This window comes from Lutjanus erythropterus, chromosome 4, assembly GCF_056507025.1.
Source record: "Lutjanus erythropterus isolate fLutEry1 chromosome 4, fLutEry1.hap2, whole genome shotgun sequence".
Lineage (NCBI taxonomy): Eukaryota > Metazoa > Chordata > Actinopteri > Lutjaniformes > Lutjanidae > Lutjanus > Lutjanus erythropterus.
In genome coordinates, this window is record NC_139320.1 from 8,544,901 (window position 1) to 8,568,082 (window position 23,182).

General features: G+C 37.3%; 1 protein-coding gene and 3 non-coding genes across 4 annotated transcripts in view; 3 read left to right on the top strand and 1 right to left on the bottom strand.

Annotated features, from left to right (window-relative positions):
* plekhg2 (pleckstrin homology domain containing, family G (with RhoGef domain) member 2) overlaps window positions 1-23,182 on the top strand; it is a 128,922-nt gene that overhangs the window by 11,967 nt on the left and 93,773 nt on the right. Inside the window, exon 2 of the mRNA XM_084716881.1 lies at window positions 12,232-12,309. Within this exon, the coding sequence (XP_084573007.1) occupies window positions 12,261-12,309 (49 nt within the window). The 5' untranslated portion in view covers window positions 12,232-12,260. The remainder of the gene's footprint in view (window positions 1-12,231; window positions 12,310-23,182) is intronic.
* Window positions 7,193-7,264, bottom strand: trnae-uuc (transfer RNA glutamic acid (anticodon UUC)). The gene has a single exon. It is a non-coding gene; the product is annotated as a tRNA-Glu (tRNA).
* Window positions 9,373-9,464, top strand: trnar-ucu (transfer RNA arginine (anticodon UCU)). Its single transcript is given in 2 exon segments — window positions 9,373-9,409; window positions 9,429-9,464. It is a non-coding gene; the product is annotated as a tRNA-Arg (tRNA).
* trnar-ucu (transfer RNA arginine (anticodon UCU)) lies at window positions 13,906-13,997 on the top strand. The gene is given in 2 exon segments: window positions 13,906-13,942; window positions 13,962-13,997. It is a non-coding gene; the product is annotated as a tRNA-Arg (tRNA).

Below are 23,182 nucleotides of genomic sequence, written 5' to 3' on the forward strand. Positions count from 1 at the left end.
CACACTCACAGAGTGAGTTTCATCAGCAGATGACAGATTTAAAGTCTCATCTCAGTGGTTCAACTGTCCTCTGAGAGACTCGACTTCCCACAATACAACACAGGACAATAGAGGAGAATAAAATAGAAGACAGCAGAGTTAAAGGTTGTGTCTGTATTTACTCTGCAGGCGTATCTGAATGTCTCTTGTTTTTAAGGAGAAGTTTACGTGTTGAACTTTTCAGCCACAGCAGCTGCATAGCTGTAGGGACGATATCGTCCAGCTGTCGGTCCTCGTCTTTGGTCCTCATTGAAATATCTCAACAACGATTGGATGGATTGACATGAACTTTGTTATGCCAGTGGACTAGAACAGTGGTTCCTAAACTGGAGGGTGAGGACCCCCTGGGGACGTGCAGAGCCACAGCAGGGGGCACAGAAGAGCAGGGAAACGAAAAACTGAAACAAAGTAGAATGAATATCATCTCTGTTGGGGAAATAAACAAACAAGACTTTACTGTTTCTATTCCATTAAACTTTATTTCACAAAAATTAAACGTTTGAATCCTTTTTTATGAGTTCCTTCCCAGTTATTGTTAATAATTGTAAAAACTGTGGGTTGGGGGTGCAAACGTTTGCCATCTTCTGACAGGGGGGTGTGACAGTAAAACCATTGAAGTAGACCAACAGAACGAAGTCCAGCTCACCATCTGTCAGCTTTTTATTTCACCAAGTTCTTACCACCAACTAGAAACCACGCCCACTCTTACTTTTTTTACCCTCTACTGTCACTCGAGCTGCCGGTGTGTTGTCGGTTTGGTGCGTCTCGTACTGATGCTGCTGCCTCTGTCTCTGTCAGAGACATGGAGAGCTGATGGAGGCGGTGAGGCAGAAAGAGTCTGAGGGTCCCGTCAGTATAACCTCAGTGTCCACTCACTAATTCTAAGCAGACTGGAAACCTGAAACAGTCCATCTGTTTTTTTATTTATTTATTCAATTAGCATTCATAATACACCCTCAACAAATACACAGAAGATTTGCCCCAACAACAAACGTAATACGAGGGATGAAGCTAATTGAAAAGGTATAGGCTGAACTTTAACAAGGCGACTTCTTTAGCTACACGGTCTGAGTTATACCAGAAGTCTTCAGAAAAAATAAATAAAGAAGAAGAAAACAAGAAAAAAACAAAACAAAAATCAAATGCTCAGACATGTTACAAAAGTAAATAAAAAATAAGTAAAGTTCCATAACAATAATACAAGCAAACACAACCAAAAGTTACAGTATTTTCATTATTACTCTTCTTCATACCCAATTTATATATTTTTTTTATTTAGTTTTATACATATTTTTAAATGAGGAAAATGAACTGGACATTTTTAATTCATCCTCACAACTATTCCACAAGTTAACACCTCTAACAGAAACACATCTCTGCTTAACATTTGTTCTTGTCTTAGTTTTTTTGAAAAAACAGCCTCTGAGTCTAAAAGACGAACTTTTCTCATTAGATTATAAATCTGTAATCTTACTCAGGTCAAATTCCAGAAACATCCTCCTCATAAAAATTGTTCTTGTCCTGTTTTCACCCCTCGAACGGACCGGAAGTGGAATAAACTGGACTCCAAACAGTTTAACGCAGCAGTTGAGAGGACAGATTTTACTGTGCGCTGACAGACAGAGGTCAGAGGTCAGAGTGTCTCTGACTCACGCTTCATGTTTCCCTCAGGAGGAGTTTCACAACACTGTGTTTTTGTTTTTTTTTGTTTTTTTTTACCTCATTCTTCTTCTCTTACATAAGCTCTGATTGTGTCTGTCGTACTGACAGCTTCAGTCCTTTCATCCTCTGCCATTTCATTGTTGAGTCTAATTCATTAGTCTGGAGTTTAAACATTTTGCACAAACCAATTGTGTTGCTGCTCTCTGCCGACGTTCCCCTCCGGCCCTAATCCCCCTCAGAACGTTCCCTCTTTCTCTCTGCAGCTGTCACTGTCCAATAAAAAAGAGTCATAATCAACTGGTAACAAGTGCATTAATTAACCTTAACAAACACTGATTATTAAGGGATAAATGTCTTATTATCTCACAATAAACATGTTTATTATGCTTATTAACACTTATATAGTTTCATTGACACATACCAATGTAAATAAGTATCTTATGATGGCCTTATTACCTATGAACACGTATTACAAGCATCTTAATATAAAGTGTTACCAAAATATCATTTGTAATATCTGACACGTGAGAACTCAGTGGCTCAAAGGCTCATGGGAGATGTAGTTGTTGAAGGCTAAACATATTTTTAAGAGTGTGATGGTTTTTCTCATAATCTTCAGTTCTACACGCACACACAGGCTGATGTCACTGTGTGTGTGTGTGTGTGTGTGTGTGTGTGTGGAGCTGGTTGACACCATGAGCACAATGGAAACAGCAGTACAACAGAGTGGAGCTATTGTGTGTGTGTGTGTGTGTGTGTGTGTGTGTGTGTGTGTAAGAGACACACACAGTGAGACCACACACAGTGTAACTGGTCTACATAATGTAATGATGTGAATGTGTCAAAAATATCTGAGTGGAGTCACAGCAACAATTTATGAGTCTATCTTGTTATAACTTTGTTTAAGGAGAAAAATATCAAAGTGTGATTTGTAAACAGTAAAAGTCTTTTTCCTCAGAACTTTCTGAGTAAAGTAAAGTAACACTGGTTAGACACGGTGTCAGATTTTAGATGATAATCACTGTAAAACTTCCTGCTCATATTGTTTAACATTATGTTCTGTCAGTTCACACATGATAAATTCAACAGCTCACTAATTACTTTGATCATATATTAATCATTTAGAGCCATTTTTGATAAAAAAAACCTCCTTTTTATTTTTTATGAATTATATAAAAATGATTATAAGAATTTAAAGACTGTAACTTCTTTTACAAATTTCTTTGCAAAAAACACCAAAAAACATACAATACAATATACTACAATATACTACAATATAATACAATATACTACAACATAATACAATATAATACAATATACTACAATACAATACAATATAATACAATATACTACAATATACTACAATATACTACAACATAATACAATATACTACAATATACTACAACATAATACAATATAATACAATATACTACAATACAATACAATATAATACAATATACTACAATACAATACAATATAATACAACATACTACAATACAATACAATACAATACAATATACTACAATATACTACAATATACTACAATATACTACAACATAATACAACATAATACAATATAATACAATACAATACAATACAATATACTACAACATAATACAATATAATACAATATACTACAATACAATACAATATAATACAAAATACTACAATATACTACAATACAATACAATATACTACAACATAATACAATATACTACAATATAATACAATATACTACAATATATTACAACATAATACAATATAATACAATATACTACAATACAATACAATATAATACAATATAATACAATATACTACAATATAATACAATATACTACAATATACTACAATATAATACAATATAATACAATATACTACAACATAATACAATATAATACAATATACTACAATACAATACAATATAATACAATATAATACAATATACTACAATATAATACAATATACTACAACATAATACAATATAATACAATATACTACAACATAATACAATATAATACAATTTACTACAATACAATACAATATAATACAATATACTACAATATAATACAATATACTACAATATACTACAACATAATACAATATAATACAATATACTACAATACAATACAATATAATACAATATACTACAATACAATACAATATAATACAATATACTACAATATACTACAATATAATACAATATACTACAATATACTACAACATAATACAATATACTACAATATACTACAACATAATACAATATACTACAATATACTACAATACAATACAATATACTACAATATACTACAATACAATACAATATACTACAATATACTACAATACAATACAATATACTACAATATACTACAATACAATACAATATACTACAATATACTACAATACAATACAATATACTACAATATACTACAATACAATACAATATACTACAATATACTACAATACAATACAATATACTACAATATACTACAATACAATACAATATACTACAATATACTACAATACAATACAATATACTACAATATACTACAATATAATACAATATAATACAATATACTACAATATAATACAATATAATACAATATACTACAATATAATACAATATAATACAATATACTACAATATAATACAATATAATACAATATAATACAATATACTACAATATAATACAATATAATACAATATACTACAATATAATACAATATAATACAATATACTACAATATAATACAATATAATACAATACAATACAATATACTACAATATAATACAATATACTACAATATACTACAATATAATACAATACAATATACTACAATATAATACAATATACTACAATATACTACAATATACTACAACATAATACAATATACTACAATACAATACAATATACTACAATATAATACAATATAATACAATATACTACAATATAATACAATATAATACAATATACTACAATATAATACAATATGCATTGCAAATCTTTTTTTTAATGAAAGCTGCTGTGTTAGGCTGCAGTGATCTGTGTTAATAACCAGTCACACACGGCTTGCTGATCAAAACTGATGAGTTTAGAGCTGCAAGAATTTATCAGTCATTTGATTTATCGGTTATTAATTGACTATACATTAATTGGCAACTATTTTGATCAGTGATTAATTGTTTTTAGTATTTTTTAAAAGAAAAAATGTCCAAATTCTTCTCATTCTCATTTTTAGTATCATAGAAACTGGTTTCAGCAGATTGAAGCGCTGGTAAATCTTGTATGTGATCCATAACTTCTGACTGTGGTGGGACTCAAACCCACAACCTTTGACTCACTTCCTGTGTGTCCGTTGCTCTACAGAGCCTCTGTGATCAAAGCGTCTCCTGGACTCAGTTTGGAGAAGCAGCAGGAGAACCGATGTAGGAAGCTGAGTAACGTCCTGCTGTGGACAGGAACATCAGGAACACAGATTTGAGATCAGTCTCAGTTCAGGTTATATTTAGAACATTTCACCACTTTACCCTGCTGTGGAAACCAGTTTTAAAGACTAATATCAGTGTCACAGGAAACTGGAGCTGATGGTCAGCTGCTGACTCAGCATGTGACTCAGAGAGCTGATTTCAGCATTTCAAAGTTCACCACTGTCTTTAATTGTCTTGTTTTAAAGGTTGACTCTGGTTGGACTTAAACCTTTGAATCACGTCTCATGTGTTTAAGTCCATCGTGTGGTTCTTTGTTCTTCTGACCCTCTTCAGTTGGACTTTAGACTGTAGTTTTCATTAAGAGTGGCACCAGTGTGAGTCTGCATGTTTATTCACTTCATTTCATTTTTCATTGATTTATGAACCAGCAGCTCTGATATGATTTGCCTTACAAACAAAAAACAAGGGTTCAGTGTTTTTTCTTTTCATACAAGTGAAAGTGAAGCAGCTCAGAAATGAACTTCCTCTGTAGAAACAGCAGAGACGTAGTTATCAGTGTAATCTAATAATATTATAATTATAATTATATTATGTCAGAAACTTGTGAAAAATGTCTGTTACAGAGTTTCAGAGTTCATGATGATGTCTTTAAATGTCTAAACTCTTCACAACAATATATAATATATAATAATTTGATGTTAATGTGAGCGGCTGAAAGCATCATCTTATGACTTTTTTTCATGAAAACTACTTTAATGATCAATTGATTATCTCAACTGTTTATTTGCTCGACATAACATTTTTTTTCCCTGAGTCGTGGAAATGAGAGTTTACTATGAATTATTGTTTTTAAAATGCATTTTAAATATGAAACTTTCCACGTCCTGTTTGACCTGAAAGTCAGACAAACAGAAAAAAAACAGATGGACGTTTATTTACTGTATTTACACACAGACACACAACATGTTCATATGATGAGTGCAGTTTGTTGTGAGCAGCAGCCTGTGAGGCGACTCTTTGTCAGTGATGTCATATAAACATGAACCCCAATAGGAGCAGGAGAAATGTAAACACACACACACACACACATACACATACACACACACACACACACACACACACACACACACACACACACACACACACACACACACACACACACACACACTCAGTGGTTCCTGGCTGTGTGTTGTGATATTTTTCAGACTCGTTGAGGCTCATTAAGGAAAAACTTTGACTAATAATTGTAATTATTGTTTTAGATTTGCTCCTCAGAATCTGTAATTGCGGTCATCAATCTCTATTTTCTGTGATTTCTGTCTTCATGATGTGTTTGTTTGAACTCAGACACAATAGAATACAGGAGGCGGTGAGTCTGCTGGTTCTACTTTCACTGTTCTCTGATGGCCCGCAGCTCAAGTAGTTCTGGAGGAACGAGGTTCATCTCTGCTCTGTGTTCATATGTTTCCTCTGTGAAGCTCGACTCTGGTCACTTACTGTTTTGAGAAGTCCTCTGTGATGTCCACTGGACCACAGAGTCACATGATGATGTCACAGGTATAAGTCACATGGAGTGGGATGTTATTATAACCAGTCACTAAAGTTCAAGTATAAGTTCCCATGCTGGGAGTTGAACCGGGGCTGTCTGGGTGAAATATGAAATGAATATGGAACAGGGCTTTTCAGAGCCAGCTTAGCCTGAACTCAGCATTCATCATGTCACGCACTGAGTGATACCAACAGCAGCAGCTATTGTTCTAAGACAGTTATTTAAAGTTTCAGAAGTACAACATCATGTTTTTGCAGTTCAACAAGAAGTCCAAAGTGTTAGGAAGCCATATGTGAAACTAATCCAATCCTAGTCACTCTAGTCTGAGTTCAGCTGAATCATGTCATGTTTGGTGACGCTGTGCATCACCGACCACACGGTTTGACTCAGGGTTCTTATGATGATACTGAAGTACTGACTCTGGTAGGATTCAGACCTACAGTCTTTGAATCACTCTTGTGTGCTACAGACCGATAGTGTCATGTTCTGTCACCACTGAGTCAATAAGTTCCATAAGTTCCCATACCGGGAGTTGAACCCGGGCCGCCTGGGTGAAAACCAGGAATCCTGACCGCTAGACCATATGGGACCATATCATGGGTCGTGCAGAGTAAACGTGTTCATAATGCCTCCAGTAATATTTCTAATATCCCCAGTGTAAGAAACAAGCCTGGTTTAGTTACTCTGCATGATTTAGTACTGAAACACCCGTTTGATCAGATTTCTACTGAAGTTATTGAACAGAACGTAACTTTGTGATGGTCCAGTATCAAGTTCTATATCTCTCAACATATCTGCCCACTTTGGTCCTTTTATCACAAAACAACTGTAAGTTCTGGTTTCTGTTTCTGATGTTCGTCACAATAAAAGTCCATGTGTGTGTGGGACTCGGAGCAAAGAGAGGCTCTGCAGAACTTTCCTGAGAATCATCATTCAGCAGACTTTTATTGGAGACAGTTATCCTAAATTTAAACAATTATATGTTAAAAAACAAGGATCAAGTCAGAGCTAACTGACGGATTCATTAGACTTCCTGTTTATATCCACAAACTCCCCAGGTTCAGCGGTGGACAAGTGTCTTTGGAGGTTCAGTTGTCTCAGTTTTGTCTGACAGTGTTTGAAAACCTGAGCAGGAAAAAAGAACACTGATCATTTATTTCTGACACTTTATCGACCAAACAACTAAATGATAAGAGGAATAATTATTGTCAGATTGATCACTAGTTGAAAGGACATTGTTTGGACCTGTTCAACAAGATTGTGACAGGATCAATTAATTGATTTTCATTATTTTTTTCACTGTATGGACTAAACAACTCATTGATTATTTGAAAAATTGTTACCAGATTGATTACTTTTTTGAAAATCATGAACATGATGGACAGATTGACCAGAAATAAATTATTAATCTTGATGCATGTTATTGCAAACATATACACATGTTAAATGGCGACCCAAATAAAATCTCCTGTGACCCCCCTGTGGGTCCACGAGCCAGTGTTTGGAAATGACTGCTGCAGAGTTTGTCTTCTGCGCAGCTCAGTGGAGACAAACAGTCGGCTCAGCGGACTCCGGCTCCGGAGAAAGTGAAAGTATTCGATGGCTTTGTTTGGTCGCTGATGGCTGTCTGTCATTTATCACCGTGGCAACGAGATAGGGCTTCAACAACACACACACACACACACACACACACACACACACACACACACACACACACACACACACACACATACACACTGAGCCTGCTATTGTGATGTAAGTGAGAGTGTTGGTCTGCTGCCATCGTCACTCACTGAGGTGTGTGTGTGTGTGTGTGTGATGAGGTGTGTTTGAAGCGGATGCACCTGGAAATGGTAAAGAATTGGTAGGTGATGATGAGGTTGGCCAAATTACACACGCACACACACACACACACACACACACACACACACACACACACTTTCTGTTCTCTTAGCGTGGAGTGTTTAAGCACTGACGGATGATTCAGAAGAACACTCTTACTGCACATCTTGTGCTGCCTGGAGCATTTAAAGGGATAGTTCAGATTTAAAGGGGTGTTGTATTATGTGTGACAAAAACAGTCATTTTATCTCACAGAACACAGGAGTCGCTGGTCGACCGCTGCCTCCATCTGCTCGTTGGTTTGTATTATTGTGTGAATCTGGTGTTTTAAAGGGTTAGTTCAGATTCGCTGTAATCACACAAGAACACTTACAAACTAATCAGTCAAGGCAGCAGCTCCTTTACCACTTTCATGGTAAATGAGTGGTATTTGAAATTTCTTGGAAATTACCCCCAAATTTCATGGTAACCCATGTGATAATGTAATGATAAAACTTTGCTTTTGCTTTCAGCGTTCATTAATGTCCCCTGGTTTTCATCAGGGGGCATTAATCAACAGTTTGCTATTTCTAGTTTTTGTTGTTAATTATGAAGAAAATATGATATTAATGTTAACAAGGAAGCACATCTTCAGAAATAATGCACTTTCTTTCAGTAATTGAACTATTTGAAGGTCCTGACAATAATCAGTGACCCCAAGACATTTTGAGTTTGAGACCCCTGCTTTATGCCACTAAATGTTTTACACTTATTCTCCTTATTCTTTTATTGTCAGGGAATATTTGTCTGCACAAACATGTCAAAGACCAAATGTCATAAATTATCCATTCCACTACACACACACACTTCAACAGGGGCTCTGTGGCGCAATGGACAGCGCGTTGGACTTCTAGTTAACTTGTGAAGAGGTAATTCAAAGGTTGTGGGTTCGAGTCCCACCAGAGTCAGTCTTTACATAATGAATTGATTCATCCTTTACTGTTAAAATCTGTTAAAGGGATGGTTTGTAAAACACAACAACACCAGCATCCTCTGTTGTGTGATATGAAGTTACTCTTTCTGTGACTGTAGTTTGGTGGTTTTGTAGAGGGAGATATTTGTCTTCTATAACAGAAAAGTCTGTCTGACAGAAAGATAAAATGGGGAAATTATTCTAAATATACTGTACACTTAAAGTTATATTGATTTTTTTAAGTGAAAAGAAGAAATATGTTTTGCTGCTGGCCAACGCTGCACAATTAATCAAATATTATCAACATTACAATGGGGCCAAATGCAACATCCAAGTTACAGAACTGTGCATTTTTAATAAAGAAAAACTGTGTGGCTAAACATCATTATCATGCAGTGCTGCAGTGCTGCAGAGATGTCCTGGCTCTGATTTATAGATCCAACAGGACACTGAGATACGAACTTGCAGCAGATATGAGGTAGTTTGCTTGTTTGTTCTCCAGCGTGAGTTTAACCCACATAACACAGCTGCCAAGTTAAACTATGACTCTGCTGGGACTCAAACCCCAAACCTTTGAATCACTGCTCCTACGTGATCGACTAGAAGGCCAGCGTACAATCATTGTACCTCAGAGACTGACATGTCCATGTTGATATTCTCAGGAATTCCAGTTTCCCAGGAATCACATCGATATCAGATGATTTCATACCTCAGTGTTTGTCCATGGCCAGCCTAAGCAGTAGTGCATCCTTTATGTAGTGTGTGTGTGTGTGTGTGTGTGTGTGTGTGTGTGTCACAGAGCTGTAATCACTGTAAAGTAGTGAAATCTTCCCCTAATCTTAGTTTCACTTGCCTAAACCTAACTGTAGCCATATGTTAGCATATTTATCATTATTACAATATAATCACATAGTCACAAGTGCAGACAGTCACAGTGAGAACTGTGAAAATGTCAGTATGGGATGACCTTGTTCTTATAGAGTTCTGACTTAGTTTATTTTAGTGTATTTAATTAATAAAAGGACAGTGTGCAATCACACTGATCATTTACAAGAAATGAAAAGATGGTTGCACTAGGTTTACTGATCTGTAGTCCTGCACATAACAAGCAGATGCAATAAATAAAATTTAAAATGCCACACAGACTACAGTACATGCAGGTGCCTCACACAATAAGAACAGTAGGTACACACTGCACAGTACTGTAGACTTATAAGGTGAATGAGCTGTATAGTTGTGTTCCCACCACAGACAGCTCTTCTACCTGTGATTGGACGACCAGATATTCATGTTAATACGAGGTGTGAACATTTTTACATCACTGTGACGCCTTTAAAGATCAGCTCGAATCTGCAGCCTTTGAATGATCTCTCTTGTGTTCAACAAAAAGTCCAAGGCGTTATCCACTGTGCCACAGAGCCTCACACTTCCTGTATGTTGGTATGTCAAGTCATGTGGGCAAAAAACAAAAACACCTTCACTTCTCCAGGGACGTGCTGGGAAACAGATGAGATGTTTCTTGGTGTTGAGAAGCTGCAGCCTTTAATAACAGACACACTGTAACCTGAACTGTACATTTACTGCCACACTGACAACTGACTGCTGAGCTTTTCCTCTGCTCTGCTGCATTCACTGTCACTTTTCTGCACCCAATCACTCAACAGCACAATATGCATCACAGTATTTTAGAAAAGCTGCCATGAAATCTAATTCTTGCATTTCAGGCTGCAACAATCCCAAAACCAGCCTGTGAAGTCCTGAGGGGACTCTACATTGGTTGAAATTAGTTGGTTTTTGAGATATATTGTTAAACAGGTGCACAATCTGACCAGAGATTTGATCCAATCTGATCATCTTGACTTTAAGTTTAGCACTGACGTGTGAAAGGATTTGGAAGATTTGATCGAATCCTGAAGGAAAAAAGTTTATTGTTATTTTCTCATCCAACTTGATACTAGTGTATTTGTGAACTGCTTTACACTTTTAGTTTACTTTCTAATTAAATGTGTTTATTTACAGCTGCTGTTAAAAAGCAAAAGTAAGAAAATTCACTTAATGTTCCTTTAAAACTGGAAACTCAGATGAAGGAGAATCTGCAGGGATTTTAACCTGCAACCTGTTGACCTGCTCTGCATCTGGCTTCTATTACTGACACCCCCGACTGCCCTACACTACCCCCACCACCCTCACCCCCTCCACCCCCTCCACTCTCCCCCCTCCTCCCCACCTGACCCACATCTCTCCGTCAGTTGTTCAGCAGCTGCAGAAACTGCCTGGACGAGAACGGACTAATTGGGTCAATCTGTGTTACTGTATCAATGACTTTGTAGGAGGCTGTTGTCCTCCAGTGGACACACACACACACACACACACACACACACACACACACAGCAGTTAAGAGAGGAGAGCACATTCTTGTCTTGCAGCCAAACATTACACACGTCCTCGATCTTTTTACACAAGAAAAGAAAAGAGAGGATTCTTTTATGTGCACCTCCTCCTCCTCCTCCTCCTCCTCCTCCTCCTCCTCCTCCTCCTCCTCCTCCTCTTCTTCTTCTCTGCTGTTAAACAGAGACGTATTTAAGTGTTTCTCCCTCCTGTCTCTCCATGTTTGACGTCTCTCTGTGCCACTGCTGGGCTTTTATGTCCTCACTTTTAGAAAAAAGCAGCACTTAGAAGAAAACCATGCTGGGGTGCAGAGACAGAGTCGGTGTTCAAGTGGAGACTGATCAGAGTTTTCTCATCATTTTCTTCTCCTTCAGGTTTCTACTTCCTGTGACATCATCGCACCATGCCTGAGGGGTCACGGCGTGGCAGCCAGCGATCGCCTAGCAACACAGGTAAGAGTCGGGGCTTGTTGCTGTGTTGAAAAGGGAACTTTGTCACACTTTGAGGAACATTTTGTGCAGATTTTAGCTCATCATGTAGGACTGTCTTGTTAATGTGTCTCTCTGGAAGGACCGTCTTCTGTGGGTGGAGGTGGAGTCGACCAATCAGCAGCCAGACAAAATCGTTAATGAGCTGTGAATGTTTTCCTAACAACCAATCCCTGCTCTCCATTGTATGTCTGAGAGAGTCCTTTTCTGTTTTTGTCCTGAATGAATGAACTCGAATCCCCAACAGAAAGTCAGTATTTTATTACATGTTGACATCAAACACAAAATGTAAATGTTTGGTTGATAACTTTTTATTCATTCATGTAATTCATATCAATGTTTTGCTTACATGTGATTTGTAACATGACATCAGGTTGTAACAGTGAGTTGGTGTCCACACATATGAATTATTAGCATCAACCCTGATATCAGCTCGGTAAAACTTCAGTGCTTAAAGGAAATTCAAATGTTGTTTCCTCTTTGCTTGGAGCTCAGTCTGTAAGTAGTTGGTTTGGGAGTTTAATGGAAGCTGGTTCAAGTCTAGCGTGGCTCAAAGTATGGAGCCTGGACTGGTAGAGAGATCCCAGTTTCTCTGAGTGAGACACCAAACCTGTAAGGACTCAGGTGGCTGACTGTGTGCAGACCCCTCACTGACGTCCTCTTGGTGCATGTGTCTTTTGTTCTTTGCAACTTAAAAGCTCATGAACACAACGAAGAGCAGGTTTCCACCTTGGGAAACGGGGCAATCCAAGGAGCTCCTGAAGGTTTAATTCATGTGTCTCCATTCAACTTTGGTTTTTGGAGTCTTTCATATTTTTGGCTGTGGTTCACCTGTCTTCAGATCCTAAACTGCAGCTGTCCACCAGCAGACCTCAGAGAGACGAAGCTGAGCGAGCTGGTTGAGGACTTTGTCTCTTAGTCGTTCACTCAGTCAGTTGGAAAGGAAAGAAAGGAGTCACATGTCTTGACTTTAATATGTGAGGCTCTGTGGTGCAATGGACTTCTATATATCTATAGTTCAACTCTGGAGAGGTAATTCAAAGGTTGTGGGTTTGAGTCCCACCAGAGTCGATCTTTAGAAGTGACCTACAGATCCTGTTGACACCTGCTGGATCCTGATCTGATCACATGTTCACACCTGGTATCAGGATGCTGCTCACTGACTGTCTGTGATCAGACCTCAGGTCTGTGTTCTTGTTAACGGTAGCAGCCAGAACTCTGAGACAAACTGACTTCTTGAAAATGTAATGTACAACATTTAATACCAAATTTACAAGAATAATGAAGACTTTATTGAAGACATTGTTTCACAAAGTTTCTCCAAACTCAACAAATGAAAATAATGGGTAATTTTTTTGAAGAAGTCTGGAGACTTTCTCTACAGGAGACAAAATAAAGGCAGCAGCTTACAGAGTAAATTCAGTTAAATGTACGTTTCAGCACTCATTCCTTCACTAAAACAACTTTCATGTCATAGTCACGACTGCATTTTCTCTTTCTGACACAAATTCTGTTTTCCTGGAGTCACATGTCTCAGTATACATCAGTTTCTCACAGTGAGGCTCTGTGGTGCAATGGACAGCGTGTTGGACTTCTAGCTAAATACAAGAGAGGCAATTCAAAGGTTGTGGGTTCAAGTCCCACCAGAGTCAATCCTTTAAACACCCTGTTCACATGTGTGACAGGATAATCAGATCACAGGTGGAGAGCTCTGAGTATGTCAGTTCACACCTGGGACTAGAAAATATCTCCAGTCCTCACAGATTTCACTTCTGATAAATATCACGGTTTTTCATGATAATAAATTCAATATAATGTAGATTTCTACAGCACAGTGTCATGTTACAGTCACATGTGTTCACATACCAAATGTTTAATACTATGTGGTTCTGTGGTGCTTTGGACTGAACACAGCAGAGGCAGTTCAAAGGTGGTGGGTTTGAGTTGATCTTCAAAAGTTTCACACTGATTCAAAGAGGCTGTTCACACCTGTTACTAAAATGCATCTTGTGTGATCTGATCACAAACGGACGTCACTTCACAAGCAAATAAATACCTGTCTGGATACAATGTTAATGTATGTGTTTGAATTTACCCTGTGAGCCTCTGAAGTGGGCTGTTTTTAATTGCATCATTTCATTCCTTGTAAAAACACTGTGTCAGTTTGCAGGGACACTGCTGGACACTGACACTAAATTCATGAAAGAAGACGCATCACAATTACAGTAATCAGTAACCAATATTAGCTACTTCTGCCCCGTGTTCCTAAAAAAAACTCACAGAATTTTGTGAGTTGTTGATTTCCGAGAAAACTTTATAAAAGTTTGTGAAAAGCTGTCTGTGACAAATTCTAATCTGTGAAGTCTGACAAATACATGAAATGATTTTTTCTTTGTCCAAAAAACATTTGACATCTGCTGATAGCAAATCACCACTGGAGAAGCGTCTTCAGAACTGTCCATTTGTGATCAGATCACCTGTCAATGACACATGTCAATACCAGCTACAAGGTGACACCTGTAAAGATCCAGTCTGGTGGGACTCGAACCTACAACCTTTGAATCACCTCTCCTGTGTTCTGCTAAATATCAGAGAGTTCGCTCATCAGACATGTGACTCCTGGAAAACAGGATTTGTGTAAAAAAGAGAAAGCATTTAGCCACACCCAGTGGTCCAATTTCAAATTTGATTTCAGTAACACAGAAAATGAATATTTTTACATGTTTCACTGAGGTCGTATTAAACAGGCGTCCCTTTCTTTTAAACCTTCTCATAAAACCAGGAGTCTCACCAGAAAATCAGGAGAGTTGAAGAGTAAGAAAAGTACCAATCACCTTTTTGAAGTGGGTTTAGTTGCATTAAAAAAAAGTGATGATAGGATATTATTTGCACACTGAGGATGAAAAAAGTCCAAATGTTCAATCAGTGTCTTGAAATCATTGGTAAAACCAAACAAAACAAAAACTGACCTTTGAACTGATTCTGAGCATCTTTTCACCAGTGAACATGTAGGTTTTTTACACGTCTTTTTAATGGTAAAATGCTGACTGTGTTCCATGTATCTATGCATTGTTTGTTAAAGAAAATTCTGTGCATTATGCCTTTAATCAGCTGTTCAGTTACAGTCAGAAAGTGAGTTGTTGTTTGTTCCCATGAAGCCGGAGCTGAAAGTCATTTTAACCAGATTTATTTCAGTGTTTTGAGTCTCGGCTCAACTTTCTCCCTGAGCTGTGACTTCCTGTCACTAAACCAGAGCGAGGCCGAGAGAATGAACTGCTATTACACACACACATACGCGCGCACACACACACACACACACACACACACACACACACACACACACACACACACGCAGGGTCAGTAATGATGTGTAATTACACACAGCCACCATGCTGTTTAGTTGCTCTGCTGTTATATTGGCTTCCATAGTTAGAATTCACACACACACACACACACACACACACACACACACACACACACACACACAATCTGCACTGATTGTTGCGTTCATGCAGAATTGGCATGTAGGCACGCACACACACCAATATACTCTGAGTGCAGGAAGTTGGTTTGTGGTGATAAAGTGTAGCACTGAACAATGTTTCTGCTGTGACACACACACACACACACACACACACACACACACACACACAATAAAATGCCACAGCAGATCTGTTGATTATAACCATAGAAAAGAATGAAGCAGAAAATAGAGAGAACGCCCAAGATAAGACTGCAGAGAAACGGCAAGATGCACGATAGAATAGAACCAGAGAGGAAGAGGAGGAGGAGGAGGAAGGGGAGGAGGAGGAGGAAGAGGAGGAGGAGGAGGAGGAAGGGGAGGAGGAGGTGTCATATGTGATGAGGGGAAAGGGAGGAGAGCACCAGGACAGAGAGGAGAAGAAGGAGAAACAAGAGAAGACAATTATTTTTAGTTCTGGTTGTGTTTCTGGTCTGTGATTGGCTGGTTTCTGCTGTTATCACTGTGATAATAAACCGTCAGAAAGAAGAACATACATCTGTGTGCTCCACCTGTTTTCACGTGTTTGGACCTATTTTTCAATTGACAAGATTGTGACAGGATTCATTAATCAATGAAACACTTTGAGTAAATTTAATTGAAAAAGCCAAATTCTCTGATTTCAGTTTCTTAAATGTGAATATTTCCTGGTTTATTTCCTCCTCTCTGACAGGAAACTGAACATCTTTGAGTTGTGGACAAAACAAGACATTTGAGGACGTCATCTTGACTATCTGTCCCACGTCCAAAACTCATAAAAGGTGTTGCACTACTGTGCATTAAAAGACACATATAAAAGCCTTAAAAGATTTCATGTATGCCAACATATACTTGATTAAAAACAGCTTAAAGACGTGGCAGACATATGAATTCATCTCATGGAAAAAAGTTAAAGTTAAGGAAATTTGTAGACGATATAGAAATGATATAAAACCACCAGACTTTTAAAGACTCACTCAGTGAAATGAGTGTAAAAGCTGATGGATGTTTGAGTTCAAACAAAGAGATTTAAAATTAGCAGATTGTTTAAGGGAGTTCACTGATGACTGAATGTAAACACGAGGAAACTGTGTGTGTGTGTGTGTGTGTGTGTGTGTGTGTGTGTGTGTGTGTGTGTGTGTGTGTGTGTGTTTGGCACAGTGCTGTCAAGGGGTCAGGGGTCAGAGGTCATGTGGGCGCACACACACACACACACACACACACACACACACACACACACACACACGTTCCTGGTTGTGTTTCTGTGTTTAATTTCAGTTGATTCACTTCAGTTGTGCGTTGCAGGAAAATTAAGGAAAATTACGACATTTTGGGAAATTCAATTATTTCTGATAAAGTGAAATTAAATTACTCTCCAAAGCTCCATCAAAAGAGGAAAAATACGGGGCTGCCTGAGGGCTTTGAAGCTCTGACCCTGAAATACAACCTTTGCAGTTTAAATCTGTCAGGGTCATCTGCTGTCGACTCTCTAATGAAGACTTAAAATGACCCCAAAATACTTACAGTAGAAAACATGCAGCTGCTGTATGTCCAAAACTGAGTCCAGCAGTCCAGAGAAAGAGTTGGAGCCACAGACAGGATGTTAAACAGTTTGTAATCCTGTTTAATACACAATCTATGGTTGTAACGAGTTGTTTCCTCCTGCACACAGCAGAGACAGGCAGGCTGCAGGAGCTCTGCAGGAGCTCTGCAGGACGCATGCAGCATCATGAGTTGACGAGTCCTCCACTGTCAGCTGATCAGCTGCCTCACTGCTGCCAAACTCCATTCACATTTCAATTAATTTAACAGTTAAGAACATCAACTCCTTCTACAAGATTATTAATGATTTATTACGACTCATAAACAGACAATCCTAAACATGTTTCCTTCATCTCACATGAGGTCATTGTATGATTTATTACAGTAAATATATTACAGATTTCTCCTTAACAAAATATCAATAAACACATCCATCTTCTTATATGAGTTAAACAAGCGTCTTTTCCAGAATGTTTCTAAACTGACTGGGGTACCTGCAGACCCACACTTGGAAACCCTCCTGATTTTCCTGGAAGGCTCACATTTTTTTGGCCTCATTCATCCTGATTTATAACAAATTTTCACACCATTAAATTTTTAAGGAGTGTTTTAAATGAAAGGGGCTCATTTTCAGCACCTTAATTAACATACCATCGTAAAATATTCATCATCTGTTATTGTAATTATATTTAGAAATTGGGAAAAGTGAAAATTAAAATTTGACACAGTAAAACTAAATACTGTGAAAATATAATAATTGTTACTTACAAGTCAACTGCAGGCATCTATATGCAAAAGATGTATATGTTACTTATTATTTTCATTCTTTAAAAGTGACCAAAATGCAGGACAAAATGTTCAGAAACTCAAAATTTCCACCTGTTTTGGTCCCAGAATCCTCTCTGTTTTTCAGGTCTGCAGGTTGCCAAGTATGTGCAGACCTCAGAGGTATTTTCTAGGTACTTTCTTACCTCACAGACCCAATTTCTCAGGATTTTCTCAGTAAATATAGTGTTTTTTTAAAAGAAATCCTGATGGAACCAAACATCCAGCTCTGCCTGCTGTTTTAACAGATGGAACTATTTATTGATTAAGTTTGTGTTTGCCAGGGGAGCCAGTTTAAAGTAACACACAGAAGATGTTTGTTTGTTTAAGACTGTAATGAACCTGACATATGAATCTGTTTCAAACACATGAAGAGCTGCTGCTCTGGAAACTAAATTAGCAATAAAGGCAATCAGTCGCCTCAGTTGAAACATTTAAATAAAGAGAAATCTGGTCCATATTTCACTGTGAACACTTTTTAAAAATATGATTCTTAAACTCAAAGTTTCAGTTTTATCTAAAGAAGAAAAGTAAACTCAACAAAAGATCAGAGGTCGGCATTCAAACTTGATTTAATTTATTTCAAAACTTTGACTTTTGAGAGTTTGAGATTGATTCAAACTTCAAAATCAAGTGACTGCAGCTGATGAGTTTAATCAACTCTGTGCAGGTCAGAACTGATTCATTTAAGAATAAAAAAACAGTTATTTCCTGTTCAGTAAACTTCCTAACAATCAAAGCAGTAATTTTGTCTCTGGTCAGCTGTTTATGGTTTTTAATCAAAAGATGAGAATATTACAAAAAAATAACTACAACCTGAATATGTTCATCAAAACCACATCAGGACATGAATCAGTGTCTGAAAAACAGCAACATCAGCAGTTTGAGAGTTCAGAACCAGTTTTCAGAAACTTTTCCACCTTACAAACCAAACTCTGTGCTCCTCCTCCTCCTCCTCCTCCTCCTCCTCCTCCTCCTCCTCCTCCTCCTCCTCTTCCTCCTCCTCTGCCTCCCCCTCCTCCTCCTCTTCCTCCTCCTCCGCCTCCCCCTCTTCCTCCTCCTCCGCTTCCTCCTCTTCCTCCTCTTCCTCCTCCTCCTCCTCTTCTTCCTCTTCCTCTTTCTCCTCTTCCTCTTCCTCCTCCTCCTCCTCCTCCTCCTCCTCCTCCTCCTCCTCCTCCTCCTCTTCCTCTTCCTCTTCCTCCTCCTCCTCCTCCTCTTCCTCTTCCTCCTCCTCCTCTGGTCAAACAGTCTCTTCCTGTGTTTGTCTCAGTGTTTCTGATGTGGTCAGCTGATTGTCGCCTCAAATCAAACTCCTCTTCATCTTCCTCGCCACTCGTTCTGCCTCGTTGAGATTTTTGAATGTTGGTTCATGGTGTTGTTCTTCAGGCTGCTGAGTGATTTTCTGACTGGACGGCTGAAGGGCGGCCGCTCGATGTTTACTTTACTGTAAACTACAAACAGCTGAAAACCTGACAGAATCAGTGTTAAACTTTAGTGTGAATATAATATAATATAATATAATATAATATAATATAATATAATATAATATAATATAATATAATTGTGGAAAGAAATTGATGAGTTTCTCTCACTTTTATCCTAAAGTTGCATGTCTTTAACCTCTTATCTTCTTTTTTTTTTTTTTTAAACTTAGTCTTTTATTGTTGATTTTTTCATCCATATATTTGCATGTACAACAATCCACGTTCAAGACAAAACAAAATTGTAAAATAAAAATATAAAATACATGTTTGGGAGTCGCATCACCAGCAGTTCATCTTTTGTCTTAGTGTCTTAATCTATATCGGTTGTTTCTGTCTGTTGTCTTTGTCGCTGTTTTTAGCTTTGAATAATGTCCATTTCTCCCACTTTTCTTCCATCTGTGCTTGTTGTAGTCTCAGGCGATGTGTCAATTTTTCCATTGTGTAGATTTCTTCTACAATCCCAATCCACTGGTCTTGACTGGGAGGATCTTCTTTACCCCATTTCCTCGTAATAGCTTTCTTACCTGCTATCAACAGTATTTTGATCAAATACTTATCCCTTACTCTTATAGTCTCTTTAATAAAATTAAAATTACAGAAATATAGCACCATGTAGCTCATAGGAATGTCATACTCCAAAATCTTTTGTATAGTTTTGTGTACCATTTCCCAAAAGTTCTGTACTTTATAACATTTCCAAAATATGTGTGAGTGATCTGCACTCACTGCTCCACATTTCCTCCAGCATGTTAAGTCGGTACCCTTATACTTGCTCTTGACCTTGGGTGTAATAAAAAAACGAATTAAATTTTTCCAGGAAAATTCCCTCCATATCCGTGAATTGGTGGATGTCTGATGATTTTTCCATATATCTTGCCAATCCTCATCTGAGATTTTCACGTTAAACTCTGATTCCCATTTGTCTTTTATATACTTAGTTGAGTGTTTATACACCATCAATTTTTGGTATAGAGCAGATATGATTTTAATTTTTATTCCGTTGTATGAATTTATTATAATTTGAATCACACCATTCATTTCCATGGAGGGATCCACCCTGATTTCCTTTTTATAATAATCTCTTAATTGGAGGTACCTGTAGAACTCATGCTTATCTAAACCATATTTATCTTTCATGTTTTGGAAACTCTCCAGCTCCCCGTCCTTCTGTAAAGTGTACCATGCTGTGACTCCTTTGTTTATCCACTGTTTGAACCTTTTATCATACATTGCTGGTTTAAAATTACTGTCAAATGCTACCCATTTAAGCACATCTCTTTCTTTCTTTATCCTGTAGTTTTTCAGTACTCTGAACCATAATTCCAATGTAAACATTGTAATTGAATCCATACAATTTTTAATTTTCTTGTATGCATCCTCATCTCCAATTATGCTCTGAATTGGGTATCCTCCAAATTCTTTCTCCATGTCTTTCCACTTGGCTGTATAATCTGGTGTACACCAGCATACGATATGTCTTATCTGGGCAGCATAAAAATATTCTTTGAGTTTTGGGAGTCCCATACCCCCCTTATCCTTTGGTAGCTGGAGAGTTTCATACCTTACTCTAGGTTTCTTACCTCCCCAAATGAACCTTGATATTATCTTATCCCAGGTCACAAATTGTGTTTGGGGGACCTCTATAGGTAAGGACTGGAATAAATAAAGAAGTCTTGGTTGTACATTGATTTTAATAGTCTCAATTCTTGAATTGAGGTCTAGGGGCAGAGTAGACCATCTCTCAATGTCTTTTTGTATCTCCTCTTATCTTCTTTTTCAGTATGTTAAGGTTCAAACTAAAACTGGAGTGAGTTGCTCTGAAACTTGTTTCAGTAGTCAGTCTTTCCAGGATTTTGTGGATTTTTTGTGGATTGCTGCAACCTAACCCTAACCCTAACCTTGACCCTGGTTTCTAGCTGCTTTTGCAGCTTTTTCTAAAAATTTGCGATGCATTCTGCAATATTTGTAGGTGTTTTTGCAAAGAAACAAAAGCTCAAACTCAAAACCAACACAAAGTTTTAAAAAACAAAGGTGCACAGGGTGTTGATTGGTGTTAATAACTTTTCAGAAAAATAAATAAAAAAGAAATACAACAAAAGAGTAAATAATAAAACATTGAGTTGCTTTATTGAGACGTACATGTATGATTTTAACGTGGAGGACTGCTGTGATTGGTAGAACTCTGGGATCATCCGTCATTCTGATTTACAACACGGGCCTTTCACAGCACCACTCTCTTTTTATAGATATATATATATACAACTATAACTAAAGACAAGAACTGACAGAGAACAACATTCAGAAGCAAGTTCATTAAAGAATCAAAAACAACAAACAACAAAGAAGAGAAACAAAAACTTTTTTATTGTTTACACACAAGAAATAAATGAGAAAATTAAACCCCCAGGTTCTGTGGTGTTTTAATATAAATGTTGTCATGTTCCTCTGCATTCGGTTCCTCTGCACGTTCTCGTGTGTCACTTTGTTGTAAACAGCCTGTGATTTGTTCTTTTCTCAGAAACGTTTCGTGCTGAAGCTCCAACATGTTGCATCACCATCACAGAACACATAATGACAGCAGGAGCTGCTCTCTTATTACTGTAATCACACACACCCACACACACACACACACACACACACACACACACACACACACACACACACACACACACACACACACACACACACACTGGAATCTGCTCCACCTTATAGTTTCAGAGCTTGTATTTAAAGGGGAATTCCACCTTAAACATGCATTCACAGCTCACTCACTGCAGGAACAAAAAGACAGATCCAGATTCAGCTCATATTCTGTAATGAGACACCAGAATTTTGTCTCATTCAAACTTGTAACTGTCATCTTTACTGTTGGTGTTTTATAGATAAAAAGATGAATATTGATTGATTAAAATGACCATGGTCTAAACTTGAGTTAAAAAAAAAATTTCATGTTGAGAAAATTTTATTTTCTTCTTTAGATAAACTTTTAGAAACTCAAAAATAATGTATTTCAAAAACTTGTTCACAGTGAGCTGTGAACCTGAGTCATCATTATTTGGGTATTCGAAAATTAAATGGTTTTATTTGAAAATGTTCAAATATTAACCATTATTCCCTCCCACAACAACAAGTTTAATCATTTTTGGAGTTTCTAAAATTCAAAGATTGAAGTTTGTCTAAATAAGAAAAGTTAATTATCTCAATAAAAGATTCATTTGAGTTTTGCTCAAAACTCAAAAATGTATTAAAGTAAGCTACATTTTCATTTTTACAGTGTAGGATGTTTTATCTTGCTTCATAAATGAGACAGAATCAGTGTATTTAGGTGGAAATAACAGGCTTCTGTTTTTCCTCTCATCAGTAAAACAACATATTTTAAAGACTTGATAAATGCTGTACTGCATATCTAAATCTTAGATTTTCAGCCCCAGTGATGATGTTATCTCTGTGTATCTGTGACCGGAGCTCCCACAGGTCGTCCCTCTGT